Genomic DNA, 13,300 nt, shown 5'->3' with positions numbered 1-13,300 from the left:
GAAGCTGCTCGTTGAGTTGTAAGTAGTTATAAGATGTATTCGTGAAGGGGCCAACTGGAGTAGACCTGATTTTGAAAATAAGAGTAAAATAATAGACGTTACGTCTTAAAGACTGCATTCATGTTAAGATTAAATATAGCAATATGTAAGGAAACTTTCATATACAGTGAGAAAAAGTGTTCCTCTTCGTCAACTTGTTTATTTTAAAGATAACACAAATTCGCTCGGATACGTCGAGCTTGTTCTTGTTCTATTCACGCTGTATCGTCGCCCCCGTTAGGTAAATTATTCCGATTCGTTTTTTTTGCACAAACTTACTCAAAAAGAGGTCCTGATAACAAATCTAAATCTACATGGTGCCGGGAGGTGCCGCGGTCGGAAAATTGTTTAAACATTTTGTTTAAACAAATTCAAAAAATAAATTTTTTTAATTCCTACTATTTTTTTTAGATTATTTGGATGAATATGAACAAAAAAGGTCTCTTGTGATTTATACGCGATTTAAAATTTGAAAAACGCGAAAATGGCCATTTTCAAGACTTAATAGCTCGATTAAAAATTATTATTATGAAAGTCAGAAAGTCACTAAATCAAAAAAAAAATAAAAGATGGTTTTAGCTTGCTTTCGATTCAGAGGGATGCACAATCCCTGGACAGCTGTTTCTGCCATTGCAGGCTTCCTTAACAGCGATAGCGTGCACACCTCTGAAGCGCAAACGAGCCGGATCATCTATTTTAGGTAAATTTCAAAGAACTTTTAAAATCCACATTGGGACGCAATTTAGTGACATCTCTTGAATGAACTGAAAAGTCTCAGATACAGAATCCACCATTATAATAAAAATTAAAATGGTAAATAATTATTTAAATCTGAAACTTTTCTTGTTGGAAATTCTTTCTGGTACATCATTAATCTGTGACTTTTACAATTTATAAGACAGCAGACGACGAATATAGAAAACAAAAAGAACTCCACTATATGCAGTCAAACGTGAAAACGGAATGTGACTCATAGCCTGACTAAGAGAAAATATTATAATGAATTAAGCAATATTGATGAATGAAATTGAAGCGAAGAAATATAATATACAACCGATTTGAATTGACCGAATAAATGAAGATAAGTAAATGAATACCAAAATATCTGGCAAACAAGCAACTAATACAACCTAAATTTACATAATGACATAGAATCGACCTAAATTAACAATAAAATATAAAAACCTAATTTTCTGGGCTTATTCCTGTGCACAAGAACTTACCGTAGATACAACAGTTTGGGAACTAAATACACTAATATTCAAATATTGTTATATAAAATCCAAAGGTAAGCTAAATCTGAAACAAATTAATAAACATAGTGCATTAAACCAAAACGTCTGAGAGATAAAATAAAATAGTTACTGAAATCACCACACTAATTGTTCCCAAACAAACCCAAACGACTCCTAACAGGTTGCTGTTGCATTCTCGAAAAATGAGCACCAGGGTGTTGCCAAACTGTACCTCCTGTAGGTCCAGATGTAGCGACGAAAAGAAGCTGGAACGTCCCAAAAACTTGTTCCCCCAAGTGACCAAACTGTAGAGTGACTTGACTGTGGCTGTGATACATGGTAGGTTTTAATATTTCTCCCAAATGGGGGAATTTCCCTTATCGAATATTCAATAAAGATCTAAATAATCTACATAAACTTCACCTAATAGGTTGACTAAGGAAATTTAACAATGAAACTAATATTTTACATTTTCCATAACAAGAAAAAAATCCCAAGGCTAACTAAAAAATTATTATAAAAAGAATTTTCACCAGATGGTATTTATTCGGGTTCCATTGATGGTATTTCAATTCGTAGGTACTCCAGGAAACAAGTGGTGGTAACTTTTCACTTTAATATAAAACTTGATGTTGAACAAATAATTCAGACTCTAGATGGAAATCATCTGTCATTTCATGGTCCCAACCTCACTTACAGCCACGAGCCAAGTGCCGATCATTCCCCTCTCTCGTTCAAAGAGGAGAACGCCAAATTACCACGGAACACGAATTAAACGTCAAGGAACGATTCAACAAGTATGTTCCGTATACGCCGAAGTGTGACGTCACGTAAGTAGTCATTTACGAGAAAACTTAAAGAATTTAAATGAGATTAAGAGAAAATAATTATAAAAATACTTAAAGAGTTCAAAAATACTCTCATAACATATCGAACCGTTACAAGGGTTGTCATTCGAGAGATTATATTCTGACATTGACATGATAACAACTAATGCTTAAACACAGGAATGGTACCGAAAAATAGGACGACATTACCTAAAAAAATTAATTCAAAGGAATGGAATGAGAATATCTTTCGTTTAGTAACGTTTTAAGTTACAGACAAAAATATATCTATAATAAATTAATTGTGATTAGTCATGAAATATTTGTATTTTTTCAATCAGAAGAAAATAATAGTACTTACCGACGGTGGTGAGCAGCATGTTGTCCAAGAGGAGTGCGATGGCGACAATGACCAATACGAGGCGGCGCGACTCCCGGCATCTTTGCACCCACCCCCCGAATTTCGTCCCCGCCATCCATTCGTTCACCACAGTCATCTTAGTTCTTTCTAAGGACGACTATTATCTACGACAAAAAATAATATTTCAAACAAGATTTAAATACTATCATTTATTATTAATACACAGCAATTATATTATTAATTCTTTTGCAGGCACTTATGGACACAAATAGAAACATAAAAGTTCATCAATTAAGTTTTAGACTTCTTCTTCTTCTTCTACAGCACTACAGCTCAAATTGAGCCTTGGCCTCCTTTATTTTTTACCTCCACCCTTTTTTGTCTATGGCTGCTCTTCTTCATACACGGATTCCTAAAAGTTCTTGTGCATCGCTGCTTACTAATTCTTTCCAGCAGTTTATTGGCTTTCCAACCGGCATCTTTCCCTACATTCTATAGAACGCTATAGCGTTCATTGCTATTTTTGGTAGCCTATCTATCTTCTCCCATTCTTATCACACGTTCGGCCCATTGCTATCGTTGTATTCTAATGAAATCTGAAAGGGGTGTTTCCTTATAATTTCAGTAAATTGTATTTGTTAATGTTTTTCTCTGAATCTCTGTAAGCTTTTTCGATAAAATTGTAAAATTTTCGGTGACAGTGACAATCAAGCATATTTCTATTCTATTCTATATATAGTCTAGTAAAATAAAATTACAGTACATGTAAATCAAAATGTAAATTCGTACAGGTTGAAACAAATTTTATATCAAAGTTTAGGTGGGTTCAAAAGATATTTTCAAGAAAGTATCCAAATCATACAAGGGGATCATTGTTTAAATAATTAAAAAGGGGTCATTTTTGCAAAAAACTTACTTTTTTAACTGCTGAGGTCATTCAATTACTAATGAAGGTGTATAGGATTGTTTTCTACAAAATTGAAAGGTAAATTTTTCACATAAGACTTACCAAATTAAATTTGACCCCCTATTTATTTAAATAATTATACATAAAACTTTAAAAACAAATTTGCAAAAAATTATTTTTAGCATTTTAAATAAGCACTATAAAATATCTTATTTTACAGGAGAAGTTGCGCTATGTTATCAGTATTAACCAAAAAAAATTGGTCCAAAAATATTTAATATTTTTTGAGATATTGAATTTGTTTATTAAATGTCACTCTATTTTCAATTGCAAAAACGCGGTTGTTGCCAAAGAAGTATTCACCTGTATTAAATCTTATTATTTTTATTTTTTTGTATGTTTTCGACAAATGTATTGATAAATTCAAATTTCAATTAAACTTCCCCCTAAAATGGCATTTGAAAATTATTCAAATTTGTTTATAATTTGTTTTTTTAATAACGTCGCAGGGATTAAACATTGTGAAATACCGTTTCGATAATTGGATTCCTGGGAATTTTTCACTACTTAACAATTTTTTTTGTCTTTTTTTCCTGTTCTTTTTTTTCTTGGAGTTATATTACTACGGGCCCTTTTAGGGTTAAGTTTCATTAAGAATATCGAATCTCTAAGTTGTAGATTCTAGACCTAAAAATATTAAGATTGGTTTAAAATCACTTTAATAAAATGTGGCTACTTACTGAGTTACAGGGTGTTTTATTTAAAAATTTAAAAAGTATTTTTACCAAGTACCTTCAAACTATTTTAAAATTTCAAACTATTTTATAAATAATATTTTATAAATAATATTTTATAAATAATAATTTCAAACTAAATTTTTATAAAATTTTTATAAATAATATTTTATAAATAATAATTTCAAACTATTTTATAAATAAAAAATGTCTATCCTGTGAAGGTGAACACTTCACTAATGAATGGGAGATATGCCCAGAATTTGATCGACAAAAGAAAATAAAACATTATATGTCTGAAAACAGCTTATCTTTTAAGGAAACAATTAAACTCTTTCCTAAGATAACTTATGCATCTATAGCAGCCAATAATTCCTCAATAAATTCTCATCAAACTCCAAATATGAATGCACCATCCTCTTCATATTCCTTTACTCAATTGTCCACGTCTCAAACATCTTCCAATCAGTTCGCTCTACCTTCAGTTTCAAATAGATATACAATAATAAAACCACCAAAATACAAACGACCTATCTCTTCCTCACCAGACCAAGTAACAATGGAACATCAAAAAATAATAAAGTTAAACCCCATGTCCAACAGACCTGGTGGTATTATCACCTCTTCTTCGTATCAATCTACATTTAATCCAGAACAAGGATCTAAAATACATGAACCATCAAAAGAATTAACAGAATTAATATCAAATATAGTTACAAGTATTATCTCTAATATAAATCACAAAAATTTTGAAATTCCAGAAAAATCAGTTCTAGTAAATTCAATTCAATCAGTTTTAAGTTCTCTCTTATATAATAATGAATAGATTGGTAATTTGTCAATGGAATTGTAGATCGGCTAACTCTAATAGAGAAAACCTTATCCACCTATTAGAAGACCAGAAAGTTGATATCGCATTATTGTCAGAAACTAGATTTAAACCAGAAAAGTATTATAACTTTCACGGGTACAATATTGTCAGAGACGACCGCTTTTCAGTAACTGTTGGCGGTGGCTCAGCAATTTTAATAAATTCAAACCTATATTACGAGGAAGTCACCATGAAAGTAGATTTAATAAACGTCAATAAAGTAGCAATAAAAATAAAGTTTAAGTCATATACTGTCACATTTATATCTATGTATGTTCCCCCAGGAACCAAGTTATTGTTACAACAATGGAACAATTTCATAACATCTATAGAAAGACCATTTATAATAGGAGGTGACCTTAATGCTCACCACATTGCCTGGGGCCTAGACAACCAAACAGATATGAAAGGTAAAATCTTGATGGACTGTATAGACGATAATAATTTAATATTCAAAAATGATGGCTCTCCTACTTTCTTTAGGAACTTCTCGAAATCGGCAATAGACCTGACCATTTGTACTCCTGACTTAAACCACCTGATCACTTGGAAAACACTTCAAGACCTATTTGGTTCAGACCATACACCTATAAGAGTAGAGTTAGAGGATCAACCAACTCATACATATAATCCATATTCACAAAAGTGGAATTTAAAGAATGCCGACTGGAAATTATATGAACAGTATTCGGAAGATGTATTCTCTCAATTTAAAGATATAAATTCTTATGAACAAATTTTGCACAATATAAATACAACTGCATCCTACTGCATCCCCAAATTTAAAATAAAAAAACCGACTTCCAGAGGAAAATACTGGTGGGATTTAGAATGTGAAGAAGCAGTCAGAAGAAGACAGGAAAGTTTTTGTATATTCAAAGAAAATCCAAACCATGAAAACCTACTTAAGTATAAAAAAGATGATGCACATGTCAAGAAGATCACTAAACAAACTAAAAGAAATAGCTGGAGAGATTATGTCGGATCCCTAAATAGGTCAGTCCCTATTAAAGATGTATGGTCAAAAGTTAACCGAATAAAAAATAGAAAAACAAAGAACAAAGTCCCTGTTATTCTGTCGGAAGCTTCGTGGATAGAAGAGTTCCATCAAAATATCACACCGCCGTCTGCAGAATTAGTAATTCCTGATTTACAACTAAATGCTCTGTACGACTATCCAGAACCAATCCGTTTCCTAGTCAAACCATTTTCTGCCACTGAACTAAACTTTGCGTTGAAGAAAAACTCAAATTCAGCACCAGGTGCCGATAATATCCATTACTCGATGCTATCAAATCTTTCAAGAATTGGTAAGGCTGCACTACTAAATATATATAATGAAATTTGGATGCGTCGCATAAAGATTCCTGACGATTGGCACGTTTACACTATTATCCCGGTTTTAAAACCAGGAAAATCATCAAAGAATTGGGATTCTTACCGTCCAATCGGTCTGGCTTCCTGTATACTAAAAACATATGAGAGACTTATTAAAAACCGTCTGGAATTTTGGCTAGAAAAGAACGACCTATTACCAAGAAGTCAGTTTGGTTTTAGAAAAGGTAAATCCACACAAGATAGCCTCTGCCACTTTTTAATAGACATTTATAGTTCCTTTACTTATAAGAAAGCAGTTAGTGCTTTGTTCTTAGATATAAAAGGGGCTTACGACAACGTTAATCTTCACATACTATACGCGAAAATGTTGGAAATAGGAATACCCGAGATAGTAACATGGAACATCATTAACTTATACATTAATCGAGCAGTTCACGTTAGATTAAATGGAGATCAATCTAACTCCCGATACACATCTTTGGGACTACCTCAGGGTAGCATTCTAAGTCCTATATTATATATACTGTATACTGCTGACTTAGAAACTAAACTTCCTCAACACATAAAAATCCTACAGTACGCTGATGATGTTGCGATATATGCAGAAAATAAGTCAATAGATAGATGTAATAACTACCTTAAATCGACATTGAATATTATAAAAAAATGGGCTACCGATAATAACTTAACAATATCAGAGAGTAAATCAACCATTGTTACCTTTACTAAAAAACGATATGTTCCTCAAAGCCATCTACAATTTGATAATACTAGTATTCCTTATAAAACTTCAATAAAATTTCTTGGCGTATTTTTAGACTCCAAATTAAATTGGAAAGAACACACAAATTACATATTACGAAGAATGGAAAATGCAATGAATATCATGAAGACTGTAAGTGTCAGTAACTGGGGAGCTGATCCAAACATATCAATATTACTATACAGAAATTTGATAAGATCAATCTTAGACTATGGATCTATTTTTTATGGCTCAGCATCAAACTCTGTACTCCAAAAAATCGAGAGGATCAAAAATAAGGCACTTAGGTTATGCACTGGTTATCTTCGTAGCACACCTATATTGGTCATGGAATGTGAGCTTAATGAACCTCCACTTTCCGTACGCAGGGAATACCTAAGTGAGAAATTTATAGTTAAAACAGCGGTAAACGATAAACTGCTATTAAATAAAATTGTTCATTTAACCACCTCATACCTAACTCATTATTACTGGGAAAAAAAGAAACTGCTTTTAGTTGTGGAAAGCTTCCTCAACGTTTCTAATTCCATTGGCGACATACACCAAATTGAACAAAGCTCGTCTCGAAAGCTAAATTATGAAGATTATTTATCTCCAGTTAACTGTCATTTAAGTAATATTCGTGCGACAGACTTCCTTACTAAAATAGACCACCTTCAGTGTGTACAAAAAAACTGGGGGAGTTATCAGAAATTATATACGGATGGTTCAAAAATGGAAGGAAAAGTTGGATATGCTATATATTACCCACAAAAAAGTATAAAAATAAACAACAGATTACCTGATAAAATGACAATTTTCACAGCTGAACTCATTGCAATCAAAGAAGCATACAAAATATGTATTAATCAAAAAGAACTCAATTATGTTATATTTACAGACTGCCAAAGCATTGTAAAGACATTGAAATATAATGTACATAATTTTGCAGAAAATTATATCATCAGTGACATCATAGCAATGAACAGTGAAGCTTTGAAATCGGGCAAAAATATAATATTGTGTTGGATAAAAGCACACATTGGTATAAAAAACAACGAAATAGTAGATGATCTGGCTAAAAAAGCAACAACGAAGGAATCCACTCTGCATACTTATCAACTTCCTATGGGAGACATAATTTCTATTATGAGATCTATCAAACGGACGAAATGGCAGGAACAATACAATAATTCAGACAAAGGAAATTATTACAAAAAAATCCAGCCTACACTTCCCTTCAAGACATGGTTTAATCAAGTTTCCAACAAAGGCTTTATCAAAACTATTTGTCGAATAAGAAGTAATCACTGTCTGACTCCAGTCTACAAAAGAGAAATAGGACTTGTAGATAATGATGAATGTTTATGTGGAGAGCTAGCTGATCTACAACATATGCTATTAGAATGTCCTTTACATTTTATTGAAATATCAAACTTTTTTGCCAATCTAGTTCAAGTTAATGTACAATTTCCTTTTAATCTTATATACCTTTTACAATCAAACAATCTAGATGTTTATAAAATTTTGTACAACCATGTTAATTGTTTAAAATTAAAGCTCTGAGAAAAAAAGAAAAAAAAAATAAAAAAAAAAAAAATAATTAAATAAAATAAAAAGATTCTAAGATCTAAACCTCCGCGAGGTTGAATCGGGTTTAGGTCTTAGCGCGATAAAAAAATATACAAAAAAAAAAAAAAACTAAAAAAAAAAATAAAAAATGTAATAAAAAAAAATGTTAAAAAATATAATAAAAAAAATAATAAAAAAAACAGAATAAAAAAAAACAGTAGTACTAATAGTTTTAAATTTAGATACTAAGCATATATTTTGTAAAAGAGAGAATTCAAAACACATTGACTGGCCAGTTGGTTGCTTAAACCAGTGCCAATAAAACATAAACACACACAAAACACTTCAAACTATTTGACGTATCCTTATCATACTTGGCAGAAAGTGTGGGTACTATACAGTCTACTAAATTGTGATAAACAAAAGTTTCTAGCTACTACCAGAGGCGTACGACAGGGGATAGTTATTGATTGACCCTTCCCAAATTCTACGCCACTAAGGGAATTACTATTTTAGCGAAATTTTTCGATTCTATAATACTTTCTATGTAAATAATATACTCTTTACTGGTAACGATTAAGTCATTAGTTTTCAAGATATTGGACGTTAAAAATGAAACGGCATAGTTATTTTGATTCATTCATTCATTCATTTTAAACTTCCAATACCTCTCAAACTGATGACTTTATCGATACCAATAAAGTTATTTAGTAGAAGTGGCGTAGAATTTGGGAAGGGTCAATCATTCACTATCCCCTGTCGTACGCCTCTGGCACTAGCTAGAAACGTTTATTAATCACAATTTAGTAGGGTGTATAATAGGTACACTTTCTGCCAAGTATTATAAGGATACGTCAAATAGTTTTAAAGTACTTGGTAAAAATAATCTTTAAATTTTTAAATAAAACACCCTGCAACTCAGTAAATAGCCACATTTTATTTAAGAGATTTTAGTTAAATCTTAATATTTTTAGGTCTAGAATCTACAACTCAGAGATTCGACATTCTTAATAAAATTTAACCCTAAAAGGGCCCTAAAAGTAATATAACTCCAAGAAAAAAAAAGAAGAAGAAAAAACGACAAAAAGACTTTGTTAATTAGTAAAAAATTCCCAGGAACCCAATTATCGAAACGGCATTTCAAAATACTTAATCCCCGCGACGTTATTAAAAAAACAAATTATAAACAAATTTGAATAATTTTCAAATACCATTTTAGGGGGGAGTTTAATTGAAATTTGAATTTATCAATACATTTATCGAAAATATACATAAAAATAAAAATAATGAGATCTTCAGCAGGTGAATATTTCTTTAGCAACAACCGCGTTTTTGCAATTGAAAATATAGTAACATTTAATAAACAAATTCAATATCTCAAAAAATAGTCAATATTTTTTGACCATTTTTTTTTACTTAATACTGGTAACCTAGTCTGTAAAAAAAGATACTTTATAGTGCTTATTTAAAACGCTAAAAATATTTTTTTGCAAATTTGTTTTTAAAGTTTATATACAATTATTTAAATAAATATGGGGTCAAATTTAATTTAATAAGTCTTATGTAAAATATTTTCTCTTCAACTTTGCAAAAAAAAATCCCGTAGACCTTCATTGATAAGTGGATTACCTCAGCAGTTAAAAAAGTATTTTTTTTTGCAAAATGACCCCTTTTTAATTATTTAAACAATGATCCCCTTGTATGATTTGGATACTTTCTTGAAAATATCTTTTGTACCCACTTAAACTTTGATATAAAATTTGTTTTAACCTGTACGAATTTACATTTTGACTTTTTTTTATTTTATTAGGCTAATAATAGTGGTGGAAGATTTTAAAGCAAACCAAAATCCGGTATTTTATATAAAGCCACATCAAAACCTACCTAATATCCCATCACCTTCCTTCATTCGAAAATTACTTCTATTCCACATGCCTTAAAATGCAAGAGAATCATTTGTTCCCAGAATCCCCCTTTTAATTAAGTCGTAGCTTAAACATTTATTTTTCTGTGGACAAACATTACGTACCCAGTTTTATTAAATATCAATCTTTGACAAACGCGGCAGACCTGTGTTTTCTTAGTCAGAGAGATACGTAGAGAGAGCTTTCCGACCTCTTTGCTTTCCATTATTGATATAGCTGCGAGTCATCTGAATAATCGTAGCTGGTGAAAGATATACGAGGTGACGTTGGCAGTTACTAAAAGGTATATCACGAATAAAATTAATATAATTATCTACAATATGCTCTTTGTGAATGGGATTAAGAATATCTATGTTCTAAGTTGACGAAATGAAAGTTCAAAATTAAAGAAGAAGTATATTTTATCAATATTTTATATCAATTTTATAAGTATATTTTACTGACTGCATAGAGGAAAAATAATTAACCTGGTATGGGAACGTTCAAATGATGAGCGAAAAAGACTCCCTAAAAAGAAAATGAGATGGGTACCAAGAGAAAAACCAAAAAGAGGAAGACCGAAAAAATCTTGGATTGGTGGTATACGAAGATCTATGAGCGAAAGAGGATTATCCGATGAGGACTTGAACAACCGAGCAACCTTACTACACTTATTTTGACATGTTTATGCACTTTTTGATGCATTTCATGAGCTTTAAAATAAAATGATTCATTTTCAGCCATATTTTTATAGTAGATTTTTTGCTGATATCATCTTGAACACATTGCAAAAATTTGCAATTCTCTAATGTATTTAATTAATCAATGCAAAAATTGTATTTAAAAATTGATTTATTTTGTGCTCAATGCCCCAGTCTATCAAGCACATCAACATATAGACCAGGGCGCATCTGTAAAAATATTAGTACATTTGGATGTTGAGGGGTGACTCATATTTTTTTGAAGAAATTGGTCGAAAATAACTCATATAATAATATTTGAGTTATCCTCCCACTCAAGAAGGTCCGGAACATTGTTTAAATAATCAAAATGTCAAAAAATTAAGGAAAAATTTAATTTTTTTCTTCATTTTTTTTATTATAACTTGAAAAGTAATTATTTCCGAGAGAAGTTGCACTGACATAAAAGTTGCGTAATTAAATTTGCTACAATATAGGATTAGTTAAATATTTTAAAAATTGTCACTCTTGTTGCAAAATAGCAATAATAGCGGAAAAGCCATAAAAAGACAAGTATTCGAATTTTACGTTTTTCAACAATTTATGCAACACTAAGGACCTTCATATTTCACCCAGAAAAACTTTATGATGTAATAAAACAATACTGTAAATTTTATTGAGATCGGTTTAACAGATATTGCAAAATAAATTTTGCAATCCAGCTTTCGCAAAAAAATTCATTTTTTCAAAATATTGCAGGCCTGAAATTAAAGCAGACAGCAAGTTAAATTTTTTTTACATATAGAAGAATACTGTACCTTTCATTTGCAAAATTAAAATCGATTAACTACCACGACGTTAGGAATTTTTTTAAATAAACATTAATTTTTGGTGCTACGCGCAGGACAGCCGATACATTTGCTCTAATTGGGCATTCCAATTACCTTTGATAATGATAGATAAATTTAAATTTTTAGTACATTTCGATATAAATAAAGAAATTTGTTTATTGCAAAATAAAAACACATACTCTGTTCTTTGAAGTAACACTTTTTTAGTAAACACTTTCTTTGTTCATATATTTTAAATTAGAGAATAAAAGTTTCTTATTTTTAAACATATGCAATTGTTTAAACAATATTTCACAAACAATAATCAAATTAGTTTGATTTTTGTGGAATTAAAATATTAAAATACAACAAAATATAGAGTAAGAAAATAATATATTAGATAAAGATTAGAAGAAATTTTGGTGGAAATCAACTTGTGTGAATCGAACACCGCTGTCCTGCGCGTAGAGCAGTTTATTAACGCAATTAATGTTTATTTAAAAATTCCTGACGCCGTGGTAGTTAACCGATTTTAATTTTGAAAATTGAAAATAAAAGGTACAGTATTGTTCTATATGCAAAAAAATTCAACTTACTATCTGCTTTATTTTCAGTCCTGCAATATACTGAAAAAATGAATTTTTTTTGCGAAAGCTGGACTGCAATCCTAGCCTCACACACAGACCCTATTTATGCCTCGCATATCCTTCAAGCGTATCTAGACAGAGTACAAACTTGGTTTTTGGAATGGAAAATTAAAGTGAATGAAGGAAAATCTATTCAAGTTACATTTACAACACGAAGAGGAACTTGTCCTCCTGTAACTTTAAACAATCACCAATTACCATCAGCCAACGAGGTAAAATATCTTGGTATTCATTTGGACAGAAGTCTCACATGGAGGAAACATATCTGGACCAAGAGAAAGCAACTAGGTCTCCAATTCAGAAATATGTATTGGTTAATGGGTCGTTCATCAAGACTATCTCTGGGTAATAAATTGCTGCTCTATAAGGCAATACTTATGCCAATCTGGACATATGGGTTGGAACTATGGGGAACAGCCAGTCACTCCAACATCGAAATCATCCAACGCTTCCAATCAAAAACCCTCAGAACCATCACTAATGCACCTTGGTACATCAACAATAGAATTATTCATCGAGACCTTAAAACTGATACGGTACAAGAAGTCATCACAAAACGTAGCGCTGCTTACATTGCCAAGTTGGAGGATCATGAAAACCAGTTTGCACTTAA

General features: G+C 31.1%; 1 protein-coding gene across 3 annotated transcripts in view; it reads right to left on the bottom strand.

Annotated features, from left to right (window-relative positions):
• LOC126879248 (synaptic vesicular amine transporter) overlaps positions 1-13,300 on the bottom strand; it is a 332,565-nt gene that overhangs the window by 136,863 nt on the left and 182,402 nt on the right. For all 3 annotated transcript variants that reach the window (XM_050642307.1, XM_050642308.1, XM_050642309.1), the window contains exon 2: positions 2,463-2,626. In XM_050642307.1, coding sequence (XP_050498264.1) covers positions 2,463-2,598 — 136 coding nt within the window. In that variant the 5' untranslated portion in view covers positions 2,599-2,626. The remainder of the gene's footprint in view (positions 1-2,462; positions 2,627-13,300) is intronic.

The sequence above is a fragment of the Diabrotica virgifera genome, chromosome 1 (assembly GCF_917563875.1).
Source record: "Diabrotica virgifera virgifera chromosome 1, PGI_DIABVI_V3a".
Classification (NCBI taxonomy): domain Eukaryota; kingdom Metazoa; phylum Arthropoda; class Insecta; order Coleoptera; family Chrysomelidae; genus Diabrotica; species Diabrotica virgifera.
Note: the sequence above shows the minus strand (reverse complement) of the source record. Positions and strands in the feature narration are given on the sequence as shown.